Source organism: Prionailurus viverrinus, chromosome A2, assembly GCF_022837055.1.
Source record: "Prionailurus viverrinus isolate Anna chromosome A2, UM_Priviv_1.0, whole genome shotgun sequence".
NCBI lineage: Eukaryota > Metazoa > Chordata > Mammalia > Carnivora > Felidae > Prionailurus > Prionailurus viverrinus.
The window spans coordinates 49,614,803-49,637,461 of record NC_062562.1 but is presented as its reverse complement, the minus strand read 5'-3'; the positions used below and the strand labels follow the sequence as shown (position 1 = coordinate 49,637,461).

The following is a 22,659-nucleotide window of genomic DNA, read 5'->3' as shown; positions in this document are numbered from 1 at the left end:
TGGGGCCCAAGTGGGGACTGAGAGGTCCTGCCAGACAGAGGGGCCCAAGCTGGGACACTCAAGGCCCAGATGGTTACAAGCTGCATCGTGGAAAGTTGTTTTCCCCACCCCCCACTTGAGAAGTGTGATCCTTTCAGAGACTGACCTGGCTGGGAAGTGTAATGGGGGCCTTATATTTCATTGTCCCACTCAAGAACCCCATGGCCTCGACAGGGTCTGAACTTCTGTGTTTTTTCTTTTTTTCTTTCTTTTTTTTTTTTTTTTGAAGCTCTCCAGTGATTGAAAGAATGAGTTGCCAAATAGCCTTACAAAATCTTAAAAAAGTAATGAAATCAATACACTTACTAGTACAATAACTGTCCATTCTTAATGTCAGAGTTACATTCGTCACCCTTCCTGAACATAAACCCTCCTTGTGACATGTCCTGTGTGCCACCAGAGGTAAAGACTGGGGCCCAGAAATCCAGGGATGCTGGATGAACAACACAAACTCTTACATTAGGGTGACTTTGGGCGTTATTCCATATTCCATATACATATATATATATATGTATATGTACATATGTATACATATACACACACACATATATATACATATATACATACATGTATATACATATATATATACACACATATATATGGAATATTATATATAAAATGGGCATTCTCCATCTTGTCCCCTCCAATCTTAGGCACAACTGTTGCCCTGTGTTGATCTCCTGCCTCTCTCTCCTCCCTACTGATACTTGTACTCTGGCTGCAGAATCCTCAAGCCAGGGCTTCAGTTTGTGGCCAAGAAAACCCTGTTTCCCCAAAGAGGAGATGAAAAAGTGGGGTGTGTAGCCTGGCCTTAAGGTGGCTGGCTTCAAATATGGTACAGAGGAGTGAGCAGAAACTTACTTATTCAAATTTCCATTCTGCACTGACTGACCTATGCTCTCTATAATGCCATGCAAATTAGCCATGGAAACAACTTAGGATAAAGTGCCTCCTAAAACCACAGCAAGTCTCACAAAGGCAGCAACAAAGACCTTGTCTACATCAGAGGTCATATCTGGGGACACAAATATTCCTCAGGGGATTGTGTGTGTGTGCATGTGTGTACATGGATGTGTGTGTGCAGATGTATGTGGATATCTGTGTGGGTATGTGTCCACATACACTGTTTCTTCTCCATGGTTGTTCCCTGGGCGTTCCTAGTCTTCTGTCTGGACAAGCACAGATGTAACGAAATCACTTCAACTTAGATACCCTTTTCCTGAATTGTGTAATAAGGATAAAAATGCATAGACTAAACAAATTGAGATTAGCCCAGCTGATCTTGTACTCAGAATTCAATGGATGGAAAACTTGTTCTTTTTCCTTTTTGTTTTTAAAGCCCAATCCTATTTAAAGCAGCAGAAAAGGAAAACATTTAGTGGCTGATGAGCTGATGGCAGAAATGCTTGAGTTGTCAGTATTTTGGGGTATAGATCTGATTATCTTTCCTGTTAAATGGTTGTGTGTATTAAGTTGATTCCTCAGACCAGCTGTGGTTGAGAGTTAGTCTGATGAATTTAGCTCATGTTAGGAGTGTCTGGTATCCCAAATAAAGTTTTGAACAAATGCCCAACAAAAGAGCACTTTTTACTCTCTATAAGAAAAGTTTTTTTGTTTTTGTTTTTTGTTTTTGTTTTTGTTTTTGTTTTTGTCAAGATGGTTTGTCCAGGCTTGACTCTACGAGAATTTGTGTTTGGGACAAAATACAGAGTACATCATGTTCTCTTTACTATTCTTCCTCTCTTAACACATGATATTTAACAGGTAAAATTAAGTTGAAAGCAGGGCAGCCAGCAAGGAGAAGAAAATTCACAGAATCCCAGCACATGCTCTAGAGGGTGTGAAAAGTCATCAGGATGCCCGGCGATCCCAGCCCATTGGGGTGGTGAAAGAAGCTTTTCGCTCCTCTGTCTACCCTGCCAGCTTCCCCTGAAATGGGTCCCAATCCATCTGTTGAGTCTCCTTGATGACCATGCCCCTGGAGTAGTTCTGGAAACTGCCACCAGTTCCGCCCATTACCTCTTCAGGAAGCTCTCCCCTCTCCTGTCCTTTCTAAGCTCCTAACCACCACGTATGACCTGTTAGACACCCATCCACATGCATGCACACACACGTGCACACATCCACACATCCACACACAGCATGCATATCCATGAGTGCGCACGCACACACAGCCCTGTATGGAACATTTTCTATACTTGTAATCACTTGTTTGGTTCTGTCTTCTCCTCCAGGGAAGGAAATTATTGGAGATTCCCAAGATTCACATGTGTGAACAAAAAGGGTTAATCTAGCTATGAAAACTGAATAGAAAAGCAAATCCATATGGGGGAAGGGAAATGTGAAATGAAAGCTTTCTCTGTTTAAGACCCTGCTCTTGCCTCCCTTCCTATCCACCCCCCCCCCCCCACCTCCTCTTTGAGCCAACCTTCATTGATTTGAGGCTGGTTTCAGAAAAACAGGAATGCCCAGACCCAGGGCCATGAACAGAGTGGGCACACGGAAGCCTGCCTTTGGGGTAGCTGGTTCTAACACTGCAGCCCATCCAACAGCTGACCCCATCCTTAACTGTCTGCATCCTGAATGTCTCCTCTTGATTAGAACAAGTTATTGCAACCATTCTTTCCCGTTATCAGGCCTGGTTGGCTGCGTCTGTTAGTAATGTCTACCTCTTACCACATCATCACTTGGCATAATGGAGCAGGCACTGTGAGTGCTCCGCTAGCCAAGATAGGGGATTATCTACCCCCTTTTTCTTTTGCTTCCATCTGCCTTTTGGGTAATTTTACTCTTTTGTATTTTTAGCACTTTCATCAAAAATAGGCAAAAAAGCGATAAGACTCAAATCAGTACATTTTCCAAGGGTTTGCGGCTCTTGGAAAGGCCTGACATGAGGGAGCTTTGGACAAAGGAGCTGTAGCAATTGCATGAGACGATTCACATGGCTGGGCTCCTTTCCCACTTGGCGATGGCCGGAGCCCTTCAAAGTGGGCAGTCTCGAAATATTTGCAGAATAACTCTTCTTTCAAAGGTGATGGGGCTGGGGTCACTTTGAAAAAGAGGAGTACAGAACAAGGCAGAAAGCTCCAAATCCTAAAACGAGTGCTCCATGGCTGGATGATTGCATCTGAAGGCAGCGCATGGAAAACGCTGGAAGTTGTCAGGTCCTGCTCAGGACTCTGCCTCCATTGTCGAACATTCCTTTGGTAGTGCAGAAATGATGGTGACTGAAGGAGAGAGGTAAGCAGCCCGTGTGCTGCCAGCTTCTTGCTGACAGCTCATGGGTACATGTGGTTGAATCCAAAGCAGGTCCACAAATTTTACGTGTAAGGGACCCTGCTGGACTGAAGTGATAGGATTTTCAGGCTGAACTAATATTTTCCTTTGACACCAGCTTCCTTTGGACTGCCCAGGCTAACATGAATAGTGAATTGCACAAACGCAGACTGCCAAAACCACTCTCTCCTGTTTTTGAGAACTGCCTGGTTTTAGACAGGTCAGCCCATTATTTGAGGGCACACTGCTTAGTTAAAATAGTCAGTGGGGGGAGGGTCCTCCTGCCCTCCCCCCCCCCCCCCACTCCCAACATCCAGACTTTTTATGGATCTTTTGAGACCACTAGGTTCCCAAAGTATGGGTGTTGTTTTCATTGACTGTGAAAGGGATTCCCACAGGGCAAGAGCTGACCTAGCATTTCTTGCCAAATTGTTTGCAGAGGCTCCAACATATCTTTTTTAAACTTGTCTTTTTTTTCTTTCACTGATAGGCCCTGCCAGTTCTTGGGAAGATGTAAGTAATGCCACTAGTTTTGCTAGGAGCCAGAAGCTCTCCAACCCCCTTGGGAATTTTATCAGAGATTTACCAAGTGGCTTGAGGGAAATTAAGATAAAATAAAGTCCTTGTAGGGTTTCTTTACTCTCCCCTCCCCCATTTCCTAAATGAGAACAAGCTGTTGGTGTCCCCAGGCCTAATACCTTCAGGCCATACTTGGAAATTAAAATCTAAGTGGCTTCCTACTTCTTAGGTTTCAGCCCTTAGTAGACTCCTCCTCGTATAAAACTCTAAGCTTGAGGCCAGCAATACTTAGTTATTATACCTCCCCAGTTTTTATAAGACTCCTGATTTTAGTGGCCTGATGTCCTAAGAATTTTTTCCTAAAAGGATGTTAATTGGGTGTGTGTGTGTGTGTGTGTGTGTGTGTGTGTGTGTGTATGTGTCTGAATTCTTGCAGCATTACTGATCTAAGGATAACACACTTTTATTGGAGTTAATTTTGGAAATGGAGAGACTTAGCAAACCAAGTTGGAGAATTTTTAATCTTGCTTATCCGAATCTTAACATTGTAATAGGGAGTGTGCCATGTAAAAGTACAGCACTGTTATTAAAAGTCTGAAGGCTTTGCTTATGCAAATGACTCCTGCTGGGAATCGCACACATAAATTCTCAGGTTAACTTATGACATTGGAAGCATGGAGACACGCACATTTCCTTCAGCCAACATTGGTGCCTTGATGTTAAGAAACCACTTCCGTTTTACTGGAGTGCCTTTACCAAGAAGGTTTCTTGGTTTCAACCAAGTACCCTTTCTTACAAATGACTTCCCTCTTCTTTTTCTTCGCTAGCATATGTTTTTCAAACTAATATTAAATATATCTTCAAATACTTAATCCTCTCCTTGACTTTCCCTCTCCATAATGCATCAGTTGTATATACTTTATATAGTGGAATTCTATGTTTAAGAAAATCTGACACAAGGAAATCATAGTCTTAGAAATAAAAACACTTTAAGGGCATTTAGATCAAGTTTTTGCAAGCTAGTTTTATGAAACAGAAATCAGCACTTGGTCACTCACCTTGCAAATAATTCATTTTCAAGGTCTCACCTTTGCAGCTCATTTAACACAATCAAAATGTAGTCAGAACTATGGAAACCAAGTCACTTTCCAGAAAGTTATCTCTTGAATAAATTTAGGATTATTCATTTAACCATATGCCCCAGGAAAGATGATACATTCCTGTATACCTCTGAGTGTGCCCATATGCAGTTCCTTCTGTGTGGAACATTTCTCTCTCCCCTCACCTAACTCGTATTTGTCATTCAGGTACCCCTATCATAGGGTCTTAGAAAACCCTGTATCTTATACTTCTTTGTAGCACTCATCATGATTATCACTTAATCCTGAATATAACTCTTCAATGACATTCTTTCCTGCTAGACAGAAAGCAACATGGAGGCAGGGTCCCTGTGTGTCTAGTTTATTGCTCTGTCACCAGTGCCTCAAATTCTGCTTTGCACATAGTAGCTCCTTAATAAACATGTGTCTGACTAGCTTCTTTTATAACACTTTCATTTTTGCCTTCGATTAATGCTTCTTCAGTGTTGCGTTAAAAGCTAATGCGTAATAGATACCCTTCCTCTGAGGTGAATGCCTGTAGGAAGAGTTGGGAAAACAAGAATCAACCTGATTTCCTGTAGTTTCCAAGATTCTAGCCTACCCTGGTTGCCCAACCCTTCTTAACAGCCCTCCCCAACCGCTTCCTCCTCCCCTCTACTCTAAGGTTCCAGCACTTGTTCTTAATGTTTACTTATTTTTGAGAGAGAGAGAGTGAGTTGGGGAGGGGTCAGAGAGAGAGGGAGGCACACAATCAGAAGCAGGCTCGAGGCTCTGAGCTGTCAGCACAGGGCTGGAACTCACAAACCATGAGATCATGACCTGAGCTGAAGTTGGACGCTTAACCAACTGAGCCGCCCAGGTGCCCCATTATAGCCTCTTGATTTTCAACATGCTTTTCTCTCTTATGCATTTGTCTATTCAATGGCTTCAGTATTCTCTCCAGCTATCAGTGTTCCCTCCATGAGTGCTTTCAGCTCCTGGAATCTCTTCTTGGATAGGCTGTTGGCACTCCCACCTCACCTTCTTTGCTACCCAAACCCACTGGTTCTCCCATCTTTATGGTATTCCTACCCATCCAGTCACCCAGACCTGTGGTCTGCATACCAGTCAGTTGTTCAAGGCAAGTAGACATGGAAAGAAATGCTCTTCTTCTTGGGCAGAATCCAGCTTTTCCTCTTTGAGGGGCCCATTTCTAGTGTGTGCCATTGCTTCCATGGTGTACCCCAGAAGATAGGAGATGCTCTCATGATGGGAGAGCCACTTTCTGACCTTCTGAAAGGTGACTCACCAGAGAGAGAAAATCCAACTTCTCTAGAGCAACTCAGACTTAGCAATCTCGGGCTTCTCCATGAAACAGAATACACACAAGCACTGGGAAAGTGAAAACTCAGGCCAGCCTGTGAGAGTCATTCAGTTCTACAGACTTTCAATGGCATTTCTGGTCTTGGATTATTGCTTTGGAACATCGCTTTCTCCACTCCTGCCCTTGAATTTGCTGGTGGAGCAGCAGGGGACACCATTTGTGTTGGAGCTGAACCCAAGCCCTGACTACTTTATCACTACACATGTAACCCTGGTGAGCAATTTCTGCTCTCTGAACCTCGATTTTTTTCACCTTTAAAATGGATCATAATTCCTACCATCCTCATGGGGCTGTTGTGAGAATCAAACATGATCATGCATATAGGATGTTGAGAAATTTGTAAAGTGCTGTAGAGATCAAGGGTAATCCAATATTAGATGTTTATGAAAGCCTATGTTCCTCCTTTATGAATTCTGTCCTCAGTATACCACCTGGGTGATTATTATAATTTTTCTTTAAACAAATTACTTAAAAAAACTTATTTCTTAAAAAAAACCTTTTAACCCTAAAATATATTAAAATAGAAGGTAAACTGGGGCACCTAGGTGGCTCAGTCGGTTGAGCATCTGACTTCGGCTCAGGTCATGATCTCACGGTTTGTGGGTTTGAGCCTCACGTCAGGCTCTGTGCTGACAGCTCAGAGCTTGGAGCCTGCTTCAGATTCTATGTCTCCCTCTCTCTCTGCCCTTCCCCCACTTGCACGCACTTGTGCATGCTCTCTCTCTCTCAAAAATAAACAAATGTTAAAAAGAATTTAAAAAATAGAAGGTAAGTGTAAAAAATATGACAAATATAAAACAACATTATTAAATTCTAACTAGTGCTATTGACTTTTAAAAGGTCTGAGCCTGAGCACTACTCTCTATCATTACTCATCTTCTGGAACCCTGCAAATGTGTTACATGTAGATAAGAAATGGCATAGAGGGCAGAGGGAGAGCTGTGGATTGACTCTCCTACATTTAATTCATGTTCATCATCTAGCTATGTCACCAATGCAATTTATTTAATCTCTCTGAATCTTAGTTTACTCATCCATAAAATGAGATTTCTATAAACATTAGGAAAAAACTATGTAGCACAGTGCCTGGCACATGGCCCATGTTTGATAAATGCAGTTAATATGCCTGGTGCAAGAGCAAAGCTTCTAATTTAATCCCTCCTATCAAGGGCAGAACTTACTGAAATTTTTTGTTTTTGGTTCTGAGGAGTATGGAGTGAGTAATACAACTGAGGAGAAAATTTGGGGCCATTTCTCTACTAGCAAAGTAAGGAGGTGAGTTAAAGTGATTAACTGGACCACCCAGATTTTAGAAAGATGGGGAAAATATCAACCAGGAAAGCAATTTCACCCAACAAGACTTTGAATAGACTTATCCACTCTTTCAAAAGAGTGTTCATAGTGGGGGTGCCTGGGTGGCTCAGTCAGTTAAGTGTCCCGACTTCTGCTCAGGTCATGATCTTGTGGTTTGTGAGTTTGAACCCCAAATCGGGCTCTGTGCTGACAGCTCAGAGCCTACAGCCTGCTTCGGATTCTGTCTCCGGCTCTTGCTGCCCCTCCCCCACTCACACTCTGTGTGTGTGTGTGTGTGTGTGTGTGTGTGTGTGTGTGTGTGTGTCTGTCTCTCTCTCTCTCTCTCTCTCTCTCTCTCAAAAAAAAATTTAAAAAAAAATTTAAAAAAAGAGTGTTCATGGTGTCAAAGGCTAGGCTAAAATTATAAAGCACCAAGAGGTGGAGATAGTAAGAATTTTTTAAAGAAAGGAGTGCCAAATCTAAGTTTTTGGGATAAGAAGAAATATGATGGGTCCAGGGCCTTCTCAGAATTTCTTGTACTTCAAAGAGTACGTACTTGGCAATGATTCTGCTGCTTTCCTGAGTTTGGTCAACGTGGCTGAGGGAAGGCAAAATTCTTAAAATCCACACAGATGGAACTTTTCCACTGGCCCTATTTTGGTATAAATATTCATCAAGGACTAGAAACTTAACATCGATATTGGTCTGAGCTCTGAGTGGTTTGGACTAAATTTCAGCCAATTTTCAGTTGTCGCTCTGGCTCTTGTCTCTCAGGAGGGCCAACTCTGCTGAGATGTGGCTGCTGTTGTCCAGAGCACTGAGCCAACTGCCTCCCCAGACCATGGAAATCACTGGAGTTTTTTCTCAAGAGACCTCCAGCCAGCAAGAGGGGGCCTCAAGGATCAGATGAAAGTTCAAGTCAGTTGTTTGAAGAAGGGAAACAAATCAAGGCTTGGCTCATCCACCATCCTAAAACCAATCCTTTCATAGGCGAGCCTGCAGGAAGATAATAAAACTTGGGACCAGACATTAAAAATTCAGTTTGGTTTGGAATGGTGCCTTCCCCAACCCTCTCACTTTCATTTCCTTTTCATCTCCAGATTCTTCCTAAATCTACCAGAGTCTCCCTCCCATGTCTCTGGCTCTACTCCTACCTTGTCAGTTCTGATCTTGGCCCAGGAGTAAGAAGGTTTTAGAATAAGCCCCATGGTTGAGGATCCCGCAGAGGGACGCTGGTCTCACCTACTCTTTTCCATGTCTGTCTTGTGTCCTCTGCCCTCATGCTCTCTTTCCTTCTTTTATCTCAAGATTCTTCTACCAGTTTCCCAAAAAGGTTGTATCATTTTATATTGTCTCTGGCAATGTATGAATTCTAGCTGCTCCACATCCTCGTCAACACTTGCTATTGTCAATATTTAATTTTACTACTCTTCTGGGTATGTAATGCCGTATCATTGTGCTTTTGTGTTTTTCTCAGGAGTAATAAGGTTGAATACCTTTCCCTACACTTATTAGCCATTTAGACATTTTTTTCTGTGACATGCTTGTTCAAATCTTCACCTATTGTTTTTTTAAAAATTGGACTGCTTTTAAAAAATTGATTTAAATGGGGTGTGCCTGGGTGGCTTAGTTGGTTGAAAGCCCAGCTTCAGCTCAGGTCATGATCTCAGGGTTGGTGAGTTCGAGCCCTGCCTCAGGCTCTGTGCTGACAGCTCAGAGCCTGGAGCCTGCTTCTGATTCTGTGTCTCCCTCTCTCTCTGCCCCTGCCCCACTCATGCTCTGTCTCTCTCAAAAATGAATGTTAAAAAAAGGTAAAAAAATTTGATTTAAAGCAGTTATTTATATATTTTGGATACAATCTCTTGTCAGATATATGTACTGTGAATATTTTCTTTGTGGATTGTCTTTCACTTTCTTAGTGGCATCATTTAATGAAACAAGTTATTATTGGTGACCAGCCTTCATTTTTTTTTTTTAAAGGAGGCTTCATGCCCAGCATGGACCTCAATGTGGGACTTGAACTCATAACCCTGAGATCAAGACCTGGGCTGAGATCATCAGTTGGACACTTAACCAACTGAGCTACCTAGGCGTGTGCCCCCTTCATATTTATATTTTGAGCATTCCTTCTAGATGGTAAAGTCACCAGGATATAAAATTTAGACTACTTTGTTACTGTTCTAGCATTCCATATAGTAAGCTATGACAACTTTGCAAATAATTTTAAAAGCTTTTAAAAAAGATATTACCTCTGTTTATCAAGGTTTTCTTCTTTTCCTCCTTAGCCTTTTCTGATTTCTTATCATATCCCCACACCTCCGCCCTTTATAAATCAGGTACTTTGTGTATAGACCAGTGCTGATTTTTCATGAGTATTTAGGACACAGGTTTGGAGTTCTTAGTGCTTAGAGTTGCCTATCCCCTCCTCTTTTGCCATGTTTTTCCACTTTAAAAGCTATCCTCCAAGAAATAGGATAGTTTGGTGGCATAGAAGTGACCTTCCCAATTGGGTGAGATTTTAAGGAGAGGTAAATAACCTGCTTAAGTGGAGGTCACCAAACTCGTGCCAAAACAAAACATGGGGGCTGTCTCCTGGCCATCTCACTTGGCTAAAGGCTGACACCAGGTCCCCCAGAAGCCAGGAACTAACCCAGGAAAACAGATGCTTTGACCTTAATCCTGAACAACATGTAGGACTTGGTCAGTTACCAGAACAGGAACGTTAGGAAAATGTGGTCATCACATCCTTGCACTGAGGAGCTAGGGAAACAGAAGCAATGGGAAGAGGTTGCAGAGATAGATTTTAGCTCACAATAAGGAGGAGTTGTCTCATAAGCAGAGGAGTTCAATAGGTCTCCTCGGGAGCTGCAAGTGCTTGTCAGTGGTATTCTCAGAGCATCTGCCTGTCGTGTCCAGTTCATCTGATGTTTAAGGATGGGACAGTTGAGCAAAATAAAGTTTTAAAAGTTTTTCTGAACCTGAAATGCTATGATACCTCAAATTCTTACCCCACCTCTTCTACTCACTAGCTCTGTGACCTGGAACAAGTCACCTAACCTGCTAGATCTGTTGTTTCCTTGTCTGTTAAATAAGGAAGGTGACCTAGGGAAACTCTGAAGCCTTTTCGACCTCTTAAAAATTAATTGTAGTTGCTGAAGTATTCACTACAAGCATTATTAAAATAAATGTATGATGATTTCCCTTGTGATGGTCCCAGCCCTGGGCTGGGTCCAAGGAAAAATAGAGGTGAGTGACAACAGCCATTCTAGGTAGCATGAATCTTAATTATAGGGTGTCTCCCCCCCATGGGCTGTTCAGGACTTTGGCTGTGTAGGAGGACAGACTCGAGAGGAAACACAGCTTTTCCATCAAACTTTGCCTCTTCTCAGGTTCTTCTCAGGTCCACACATAGCAATGATCTCCATAATTTCATTTGCCAGATAACTGGCAGGGAATCATCTGGAATTTTTCTTTTACATACCATATACAACTGACAAAAATCAAGAACAATCATCCCAGTGGCATTTTGACATCCAAACCATGTGTTTTTCATTTTGATGCCTCATCTGCTCTACCACATGGCAACAAGGAACCCACATTGTCAGACCAAGTGAGAAATCTGAAGAAATGGACAAAAGGAATTGTTGTGATGGCAGATTCTCCATCTTATTAACCAACTTCCTGCATTTCAAAAGGCTGATTTTCTTTCTGTTAGTTCATTAAGGTGTCCTACTTGGGATTTCTTTTCCTCTTAAGTATCATTTATGGTTTCAGAGTTGAAAGGTGAATAAAACTCGGGGGGCAAAACTGCTGCCTGTGGTGCTCTGGATTGTTTTCATGTTCTGCTCACATGTGCTGTGTGCTGAATTTCACAGTGTGTGTGTGTGTGTGTGTGTGTGTGTGTGTGTGTGTGTGTGTTCCTTTCTTCCCATTTCTATTGCATAATCTCAGGTCTCTGAATCTAAATCTTCCTGCAAAACTTCAAACTCGACGGGGGTGAGTCTGCCAGATCTCCTGTGCTGAGAGTCTCAAGCCACTGCTATAAAGCTTTCTGTGTGCCCATCTGACAGGGTTTGCTATCCTCATCACCCGAAATATTTTGGTTGAGAGGCAAGAGGAGCAAGTTCTCAGAGGAGAAAACAAAAGCTGCAGATGTAGGGATGGATGGATACACGGAAATGTATTTCTCTGCAATTCAAGATGGATGATATTCCCTGAGTTAGAAGTCAGGTAGGATGGACAGTATACGTGACGTACTTGGAAAGCATAAAACTAGACCATGACCCGATCCTAACAGCTCATTTATCCTTGTCTTTCAACACTCAGCTCAGATGTCGCCTCCTGGGTAAGCCTTCCCTGACCTCCCAGGTGGGGTTTAAGTACTGCCTCTTCTGATCCCCCTCACTTCCATACTCCTACCTCTGGTCAAGGTCTTCAGGGACTGTTTCTTCTTTAATGGCCAGACTGGCTGCTCCTCTTCTGAAACCATCAGCTTCTGGGACTCTTTTCCTTCTATTTTTCTACTTATCAGCTTAGTTCCTGGCATATCATAATTGCATATATGTTTGAACAAACTAAATTCGTTTTTTTTTTTAAGTTTATTTTGAGAGAGAGCACACAGGAGCAGATGGGGGAAAGAGAGAGAGAGGGAGGGAAGAAGGGAGGGAGGGAGAGCATCCCATGCAGGCTCCATGCTGTCAACACGAAGCCCCATGTGGGGCTCAAATTCACCAACTGTGAAATCGTGACCTGAGCCAAAACCAATGGTCAGACGCTTAATCGACTGAGCCACTCAGGTGCCCCTATATATGCACATATTTGTGTATATGTATATAGAATACTGTCAAAGCTTGACTTTGACAGAGGTCTTAATATATTTGGGCTCTTTTGGTTGTCTGACACAAAGCCATTCCCTCTTAGAATAATGTTCTAAATGCATAAAATATGTAGGATTACAGAGGAAACCATTATTACTGAAACAGTATCAATAGATAAAAACAGATCTATGATTTAGGAACACACATGCCTTTATTAAGTTATTAATAAGACTCAGCAGTGGATTTATTGTTATTACAGAACATGGATAAGCGTAAGTGGTACATTAGACATCTATCTCAGCTGTAATAGGATATGAAAGTATCACATTTCCACTGGTATCAAGGGCATAGGGCCTACATCCAGCTATCTTTTTCTAATGTAAATATCTTGTTCAATAGCTTTATTTGGTTAAAAAGACAAGTCAGGGGCTGCTAAGCTATCTGGGCTTTTGCCTTCCATCATAACTGAAGAAAAAGCTGAATCAGATAGAGGCTGGGTATATTGGGATGCGATTTTTCCTCATTTACATTCCTTGATACCCTCAGTTCTATCCACAGATCCCTGGTTAAAAACCTCTCCTCCATCCACTAGCAAGATTTAAAAAATTCCCTTGACTTCCTCTACAATAAGCCCACAAATGCTGACCCCTGCCCACATTGGGGCCAGATCCCCCTTAAGAAGGACACTGGCTGGCATCAGTGCCAGGGTTGGGTAGGGAGCACAGGAATGTCTCAGCAGGTGGGTGGCTCTCTTCCAGGATGAGGGCAGGGCTGGGCTCCTCTCTCCCTCCACTTCTTCTAGCCAATGGATTAGCCAGGCCAGTCACCTTGGTAGTCAGCCTCATGAATCAGTACCTGGACATGTCACTTAGTCATACAGCCCAAATAGATGCCGTCTTCTTAAGGGCAGGTTATGGGGTGTTAGTCAGCCAAGAGACCTTTCTCTGTGCTCCTGTCCTTTGGTGCCCCTGCCATCAACACCACTAAGGACAGAGCCTGGGGTGTTGGGCTGTATCTGAGGACATAGGCTGAGCACCAACGATCTGTCTTCTTCCATGTCTGCAAGGCAGCTGAAGGGGCTGCTCGTTACCAGTAGCATCTGAGAGCTTCCAGTATGCCCCTTGCCTCAGACTTCTCATCACTAAACTGCCTGTTTAAAATGCAGTAACTGGGAGAATTATCATACTCGTTGTACTGTTGCACTGTAGACATGACTGGGGTTGGTTGTGGCTCAAATGTGCAGTGCTGGGAAATATGAGGGTGGGTAGCAAAGGAGAAGAGGTAGGTGTGTGTGTATACACCTGAGCGCTACAGATGGTCATGGAATACACAGAATCCTAGGACACTGACATTATTTGGCCTTTATCCTACCTTTATGAGAAATGCATTTGAGCAGACTCAAGTTTATGTGGCAGGGACCAAAACTTGTTTTATTCATTGTCTTTTATTCAGCGCTCAGCACGGTGCTTGGCACATGACAGAAGCTAAATAAATATTTGCTAAATGAAGAAATTACTGACCATTACCCTGATTTATAAGCAAGACATCCGAGGGTTGGTGAGAGGAAGTCCCTGTGTAAGATCACATGGCTGGTGCCAATGACTGGTCTCAGGCAAGGGGAGGGCTCCTTTTTAGAAGTGGAGCAACAGATACCCAAAGCAAATTGTTGCCATTGTCACGATTTTGCATATGATGCTGCCTGAGTATATTTATGGCTAAGTCTAAGTTTAGCTACAAAGAGAAGGTCCTGCAATCTGATATCTTGGAAGCCACATGTGACATGACGTAGGTAAGCTGAACTTGGTTTAACTACCTATGGGATTTCTGTGCTGTACTGATGAGAGGGGATACCAGTAACGGCAAGAGGAAATATTTTTTGAGCACTTACTAGGCATCCAGGCACTTTTCGTGCTTTATCTTGTTAACTATTGTTTACATGTAGAACTATTGTTAACTCGCTTTCTCAAATGAGGAACCAGAGGTCCAGAGAGGAAAAGCAACTTGGCAGAGATTACAGACCTAGCAAATGGCAGAACCATGAGTCACATCTAGATCTCCATACTTGCAAAGGCTGTGTGTTTAACCGCTTCTCAGTTGGCCTCTAAATCATGTGGCTAAAGCTAAATTCATAGCCAAAACGTTCACTTGACCTTCTGAAGTTTGAGGGTATGAAGTTGACGTGAAATTAGAGTCCTCTGGGCATGGAAGTGACAGAATAGAGAAGATCCCCTTTTCTCCTGCATTCATAAAAGATGATGTGAATCAGTGCATCTTTTCGTTATGTCTCAGGTAAATCTTGGACATGTTATTTCTCCCCTGTGTCCCAACTGCCACACAAAGGATCCCTAGATTCTGCTCAGCTCTTTTAAATGATTCATTTGCATTTTTCTCCAAAGATTAATTTGATAAAGAACCTAATGTTTTAAAACACAAGGAGAAAAAAAATCCATAAACATATCATGTGGATTTGAAACAGCCGCCATGGGCTGGACCCCAGTACTCTTTTGTTCTTCCAGAGAGTGATGTGCCAAATGGAGCCTTTGCTTTTCGCCCCCCTCAGCAATCTTATTTCCTTTTAAAGCATGTCCTGGTGGGGGCTTGGCTGTGTTTTGCTTGGTCCTGATTCACGTGTTATTGGGTAGACCATGAGTCAGGCTGACCAGGCATGTAGAGATACACATTCCAGAGGTCAAGCTTATCCCCAGGCTAGAATTTCCTGGAAGCTCTGGGACTGGGATCTCTAGGATTTATTTTTATTTTTATTTTTATTTTTTTGGCCAAGGGTCACTGCTTCTTCAGTAATTTCAGGATATTATTGTATGCTTCCTTAGATTGTCTCCCTACTAGCCCCCTCCCTTGAGAGTTATACCAGACTTCTAGAAAACCAAGAACCAGGAGAAATCTAGAAAGCCCTTGTTCTATATCTGGAAATGGCTTTGACTTGATGTGGGTGACAGTATAGTGACCAAGAGATACCAGAGAGGTACAAATGCCTGGTAACATTTGGTAAATGCTGAGTAATTCCTGAATCAGACTAGTAAGGTGTAGAGGGACTTTGATCTCTGAGTGGAGCTCTCGCTGATAATCACAGCTCCCCTCCACCAGACTGCTACTTCTGAGGAAAGCCTTCTTATTTTTTTCTTAGAGTGGAAAGAGGTTAAGGTTTGGGACCAGAGAAGACTGGGTTTGAGTTTGTAACCTGCCATCATATAATCACTTAATCTTAATTTACTCATGTGTAGAAAGGATATTCAAATTTTTGCATGGTAGTCTTTAAGGCTAAATGGGATGTGAGAAAATGTCAGGCACCTACATGTACTCAAGAGATGTCTTTCCCTCCTCTCTTTTGTCTTTCCTCGAATTTGTCTATGCTAGCAGAGAATGAAGGAGTCTTCCTGGAGAGTCCTTAGGGGACAGGAGTCCAAATAAATGATAAAATATCAAACATGTCCCTTCTGAGAGAAAGTGTAAAAGGGTTTGCTTCTCATATAAAACAGCAGACAATGAGCAAAGAGTTGATCTGGAAGTTTGACAAAGCCTTGTAATTGTATTACCGTTTCTGTTTTGGTGAAACCACCATCAAATTTCCACATCAGATATTTAGGCTTAGATACCAAGTATAAGTGTTGGCCACTGAAAGAATCTCAGTGCACATAATGAGACCCAACTTCTTGTTTAATGCTTTCTATAAGAGCTTTATAGAAAGAATTTCTAGAACTTCTGCAGATCCATGCCATTGATATGTATGAAGCTCCAAGAATAGGTTTAGGACACCCTAGACATTCCATGTGGAGTTAAAGAAATATCATCATCTTGAGCGACTCCTATAGAAGTGGTTGGTGGCCCTGCACCTGGCAAGATCATGGCAGCTGCCAGCCAAATCCTCTTCCCAACAGAAAATGAAAAGGAGGGGGGTGGTACTTCCAAAGGAAGGCACTTAAAGGACAACAGCTGTCTTTTCCTTCTGGATGTCCTGAAGAGCTGTTCCACAATTCTACTTTCAGTGGGACAAGGTTTTAGGCCTGTTTTCCATAAACATTTGCTATTTGGGAGACAGTCTGGTGTACTGGAAAGGTCAGTGGACTGGAGGGAAAAGGAAGACTGGTTCTCCTTCAAGGTCCGCTACTTCCTAGGAAAGGTGACCTGTCCAAAGTCACCTGGTAAAGAAATGCCTGCAGTTATTATCATGACTCAACCCCTGCCAGAAAAGTTCTCATAATAAATATTTCAGTGGTGTTGGATGAACCCTGGGGAGATAAGAACTCCCAAGGTCTATGCTCATCATGACAGATTTCCACTTTATTATTCACACGCTATTTTGAATGTGTAAGTTGGAAAGCAAAAATGAATCTCCTTTCCAAAATCAAATTGAATACCTCTTCAGGAGACCTGCTGACTCCAGCAGGCTGTAGGAGGAATTATTCCCTCACCTTTCTGTCCTTACCTTATTCTCACCAGAAGTGGCAGGCATGGGGGTGGGAAAGAAAGAGGCACACGTGAGCCTGTGTCACTGTCCCTCCTTCCTGGTCCCCAGCTTTTGCTGGACTCAGCCTATTCTTTTTCTTCCTGTCACCTTTGGCTAGTTAGTGTGGAGAGAGGATCAAACCACAGGAACTTCAGAGGGAAATACCGAAGCCCTCTCCCCCCTGTCCTGCTTATAGAATGGTGGATAAGCCCTGGCTGAGAGGAGGTCTTGGAGCCTAGATGGCTGAGTGTAAAGCCTGGAGATGGTCTGTGATTAAGCCTTTCCTTGCCCCCACCACCCCAGGTGGTGGATGCAATGGTGAAAGTCCATCAGCAGCCGCCAACCCCACATATTCACACAGGTCTGCACAAGATGACAAGCATCTGCAATTTACCAAGTAATGGCTTCAGCATCTGTTTTCAGAGATCCTTTAAGAAGGACTTGGATAATTTCTGTCTTTCTTTTTTAAAAAGGCTCTCTTTGGGGCCAAGTTCCTTATACACCTATGGGCATGTCTACACTGCCTTGGCTATAAAGATCTTTAAGTGACAGCCTAGTATATTTTTAAGATTGAAGGAGCCAACGACAGTTCTTGAGGAGCTGTGTTTACATTGGATCGGCTTGCTCAGGCAACATGCCAGCAGTTTTGCACGCTGCGGGAACTGGAGGTGAAAGCAGGAAGCGCTGAGGGCAGAGGAGAGGATGAAGCCGGGGGACAGGAAAGCCAGGAGGGATGGGATGCAGACGAGGATGTGGGGAGACGCCCAGCTGAACCTGGCAATGCACTTAGAACCATCATGTAATCCTCTTCTGACATTGTGTTGAGGGGTGAAAACAGAAAAAACTGGCTCCCTTTGGAGCCAATCCACTGGCACATGTACAGTCAACAGTGAACATGCTCTTAGATCTCTTTGTTCTAGTCCTTTCTAAATTCCTGCAAGTGGCTCCTTGGCAGCCAATAGGCCTGTATTCTTGCAAAGCCTAATGGGTTTCGGCACATTTTCTCAGCAATCTCACGTAAGGAGCTGGACCCCTCTGGGGCTAAGTTTCCTTGTCTAAAAAGTGAAGAGAGCTCCATGTCCCTTTTCAGGCCTAAAATTCTATGACTCCAGAGTGAGATGACTGGTGATCTCTGTTCCCTGTAAGCAGATTTTGTATCTGTTGGGGGGAGAATGAAGACAAGATCAATGTTCAACTTATCAAGACTGAGCAACTGGCTTTGGTTCAGCTGAATAAAAATTAGTTGCTCTTGAGATAGTCATAAAGAAAAGCGTGTCCTTTATCCACCAAAAGACTCCTTTCAGCATTCACACACCCATCGAAATCTACCATTGCCAACCAATACTACTCCTACCACTCCGCCTACTACTCCTAGCTAACTCTGAAAGCTGCCGTGCTGAGCCTGTCATATACGTTATCTCATTTAATGACCACGGATACTTTGGGAGGTAGGTGCTGCGACCGTCTCTCCAATTTTCAGATAAGGACACAGACTCAGAAGTTAATTCGCTTGCCCAAGAGCACATAGCTAGTAAGTGGTAGAGTTGGGGTAGGAACCTGGATCTGGTTACAAGAACAGCAGTACCAGTATTCTTAAATTTGCTTAATCAACAACAGAATAAATCCGCAGTAGTGGTTGATTCCACTAAAAGAAATGGCATTTGGCCTTCAAGGCCCTTTATTACCAAGGAATGTTGACTATGCTCAGGGAACTTTCTGTGCTAGGACACCTTCTCTTTCCCAGTAGAAAAAAAACACATGATGGCTCAAGAGTAGCCACTGGGAGCATTGAACAGATGAGAGGAGGCAGGTAACTGTTTCTAAGGTCTGCCACTAACTAGGTATGTGATCCTCAGGAGCCACTCTGTCAGATTGGTTAGACAGTCTCTAAGGCTACTCCGGGTTCTGGATTTTATGTTTTCCTGAAGACCTTTTTATGACTTTCCAGCTGCTAAGGATTCCTCGTATCCCTCTTCCCTTTGGGGGTAGGGCAGCAGAGACAGTTTGTATGCCATTTTAAACCATTTCTCATTTTGTAAATGCGTCTCTTGCAGCTCCAAGAGTCTAATGAAATGGTTTCAAAATGCCTACGTGTGATTAGGCATCCTGAAGCCAAATGTTATACCCCCCGCCCCGCTGCTGCAGATTTAAAGAGTAAATATGCAATAAAAGCTTTTCAGCATGCTGTTGGTATGACAGTGTTTAATCACTATTATAAAGTTCAGCAAAGAGAAGTTATCTCCCACTCCCTTCTTTTCCCTTGACTTTTTGAGTTGAAGACTTTGGTTAATCTACATAGTGGTGACCGTCCTCATTGCCACAGTCCCAAGAGGTTAAAAAAAAAAAAAAGTCCACCCTTTCATCTCTACCCACCACATTCCTTCTCTAAGCCTGTAATTGGATCTAAATGGAAAATAAACCCTTTGCAGGCCAAGGAAGTTGGCACTAGAGGGTGACAAGAAGGAGAACATGTTCCACCTCTAATCCGGATAATCACACTCTCCGATGCAAAGGAAAATAAAAACAAGGCTTCCTCCAAGCTGTGGCTTTGGCTTTCAGTAAGGAGGAGGGTTTCCATGTACTCTGCCTTACTTCAGACATTATCTATCAGTCAACATGTAGTAAAACCACCCCCAAATCACCTGACTTTGTAGAGGACAGTGAGAGCTCTGCCCCTTTAGCCCTAAACTCTTTTACCTCAGCTGAATTTGGGGAGGCAGTTCAGGCACACAAATGTCCGGCTGCTACAAGTTAAAAAACATTCATGTACAAAATGTACTGTCCGTGAACACTATGGTCTTAGCTGGACGGATATTCAGTGGTTCCCCGGTAGTTTATTGAGTCCTGTGTATGGTATGCTGTGCTGGAACAGAGATGAACCAGAAAGGTTTGCCTTCAAGGAGTTTAGAAAGATGTGTAAAGAAATAAGAGCAGTGTGTGCAGGACTCACTACTAGGTAGAAATTAGCAGGTACCTTACCAAGATCTAAAGTGTTCTGAGAATTCCATAGAAGGAGAGACGACCTGATTCTCCAAATAGTCTGGCAAATGTGATGGGACATGGTACGTTCCAGAGATGCCCTGATTAAGTCTGACTTGGTGAACACATTCAGAAAGGTTTGCAGGACTCTGTGTGGGAGTCTGGGGCAGGACAGCTATGTAATGGTGCAGCAATAAATCAGATGCACGAACTCTGTGGCTCTAAGTATCTGGCTTGCATTTTTATTTTGAGTCGGACATGGGTTTGGGGTTTTTTGTTTGTTTGGTTTTGGTTTTTTGCCTCTCATTCTACTCCACAGGTAATGGCAGATGTCTAAGGAGGACTCTGCCTGCAAGAGTTTAAAAATGACTTCTTTGGGAGATTAACCCATAGTGTATCATTACTGATACAACTGCTGGGAGGGAGGCGAGGTCTATTATCCCCCAAACTGGAGACAAGGAAAATGAGGCACAGAAAAGTGACTTGGTCAATACAGTATAGCTAAAAAGGGGCAGGGCCAGGGTTTCAGAGCCTCAGGCTTTCCTTACCCTGTGTTGCCTGCTGGAACCAATGCTCTATAACCCTGGGCTTCTGTTTCTCCACTGGCTTAGACTGTCTCTCTGTTCCTTTCCAGCTCATTTGCCCTCTAAGTCTCTGACCTGTGCCCTCTCCCAATTGCATCCAGGTAAGTAGCTGGTGGGTGTTGAAGCTACAGGCACAGCTGAGGGCCTCTCCTGCAGTAATTCACCCGTGACCTTCTGGGCTCTGGGCCAGCCCTTCCTGAAAGGGAAACGTGCAGACCCTAGGGAGAGAAATTAGTTCCCCTGTGCTGGCACTGCTGCCATTGTCAACATCACCAACTAAAGAAACGTGTGTGTGAGCGAAAAACACAAAATACTAGGAGGACAGACAGCCAAAAGGGAGATTCCTTGTGAGTAAATGTTACTCTCCCCCAAGCCTTCACCTCAATTCCGGGAGGTGGAAGATGGGGTGGGAGGAGGTAGGGGTTTTTTTTGCCCCTCGTTTCAGACAATAGAATTACTCTTAAAAAGAAAAAAAAGTTTTATTTAAATTTTAATTAGCATCACCGAAGAACTAAGATTCTTTGCAAATACTTTACACAATGGCTTTTAAGAGTAAGTTTTAGGGTGTGTGCCTGTTGGCTCAAATATGTATTCCCAACTTGTTTTCTGGGAAGTCTTGGAATTTAATGAATTTCCTTCTACTTACGTCTGGGGAAGTCTCCGCGAAACCTGGGAGAGGGGCACAAGGAAAAGGTAGAATGTGGGTTAAGTACAGACAGATAGCAGCTCACCTTCTGAACTCCTGGGTTGAGGTCCTTAGCCACCTTTGCCATCTTCTGTGGTGCAGGAACAGCGCCTGGCTTCTCGGCAGAGGCGCTAGGGCGCGCAGCGGGGACAGCGCTGGCTGAATGGCCAGGTTCGCGGGCCCAGGGGGAGCTCTGCGCTCAGCCCGGCGCCGCGAGGTCCTTTAATTGGAGAGCGGGACTCCCTCTAAAACCGCGCCAGCCAATCCTCGCGAGCGCTCGCGCTCGGCCAGCCAATCGCAGCGCGCGGCTCAACCCCCTCCCTCTGGGCGGCCAGGGCCGCGCTGGGCGGCTGCTGCGGCGCGAGCGCTGCCCTGACGTCAGTGCGGCTGCGGCCCCTGCCCGTCCGGGCGGCTCTCATCAGTCCCTCGAGTGAGCTGCAGGAATCCGTCCCCACGCCCTTCTCCTTTAAAGGACAACGGGCAGAGGGTGGGGCGGGCTGCTGGGCCCCGCGATCCATTCAGGTCAGAGGGGAGAGTGATCAAACTGGTAGGCCGAGGTATTTTTAGTGAGCTGGGTCCAAAAATAAATGCTGAGCGTGTTCCCCTTCCCACCCTTTCTGCCTTGTTCTGGAGGGCGGGCGGGCGGGGGGGGGGGGGGGGGGGGCTGTGTTGCGGGACGAGGCGGGGGAGGCAGGTGGTATTCAGTCTCACCGACTGGGCCTGCTAACTTTCCCCAACCCGGGCAAGTCCTCCCTCCAGTGAGCAGACAAGAGGTGAGAGTCCAGCGGAGTTAAGTTTTTTTTGTTGTTTTTTTTGTTTTTAAATGGAGGTTTCTAAGTTATATGAATCTGCCTTCCGTAAGTTGTGTTAGAGTACACCCTCCCAATTCAGCGAGGAGGAGAATACAATTCTGATTTTAAATAAGCGCTGAGATGCACATTTTCTTTCTAGTTTCGTGAGTACTTAAGGTGTTCTTGTTGCCGTGATGATAATGACGGTGATTTTCACTCGCATTTGGTACATGAGGACACACGATCAGAGAGGATAACTGGTCCAAAGTTGAACTCTTCAGCAAGGCTTTAAAATCTGAGTTAGTGAGAGTGAGCGCCTACCTGGGAAGAAGGGGCATGGGATTATAGCAAGCCATAAACCAGGAAATTCTAGTTAAACTCAGAAAATTGGGTTATGGAGATCTGGACCAGCAAGCTTCCCTCTGTGGATTTCTCACATCCGTGGGGCAGAGTGTCTGGCCATGTCTAGCATAACAGGTCCTGTAAGACATTATCAGCCAGGTCTTCCCTCGCAGTGCCGTGCTGTGTGCCTATAACTCCACATCTTTATTAAGCGGGTTCTACAAACCTGGGGTCCTGGGGGCATTTTCCCTGCCCGGACAGAGGACTAAACCCCACCCCTTTTTACCCTGGGGAGAATACTGCTGTTTCGTGAGGTTTTCGGTCCTGTAACTCACTGCCAGAAATGAGTACCCTCTTCTACCAGGACTCAGGTGGGCTAACATAAACCAGGTTGCAGGGAGACTGA

The 22,659-nt window shown here is 44.0% G+C and overlaps 1 protein-coding gene across 2 annotated transcripts in view; it reads right to left on the bottom strand.

The window, feature by feature from the left end:
• LMCD1 (LIM and cysteine rich domains 1) overlaps positions 1-21,325 on the bottom strand; it is a 57,569-nt gene extending 36,244 nt beyond the window's left edge. For both annotated transcript variants that reach the window (XM_047849028.1, XM_047849029.1), the window contains exon 1: positions 21,167-21,325. In XM_047849028.1, the coding sequence (XP_047704984.1) occupies positions 21,167-21,208 (42 nt within the window). In that variant the 5' untranslated portion in view covers positions 21,209-21,325. The remainder of the gene's footprint in view (positions 1-21,166) is intronic.
• Between the last annotated feature and the right edge of the window lie 1,334 nt (positions 21,326-22,659).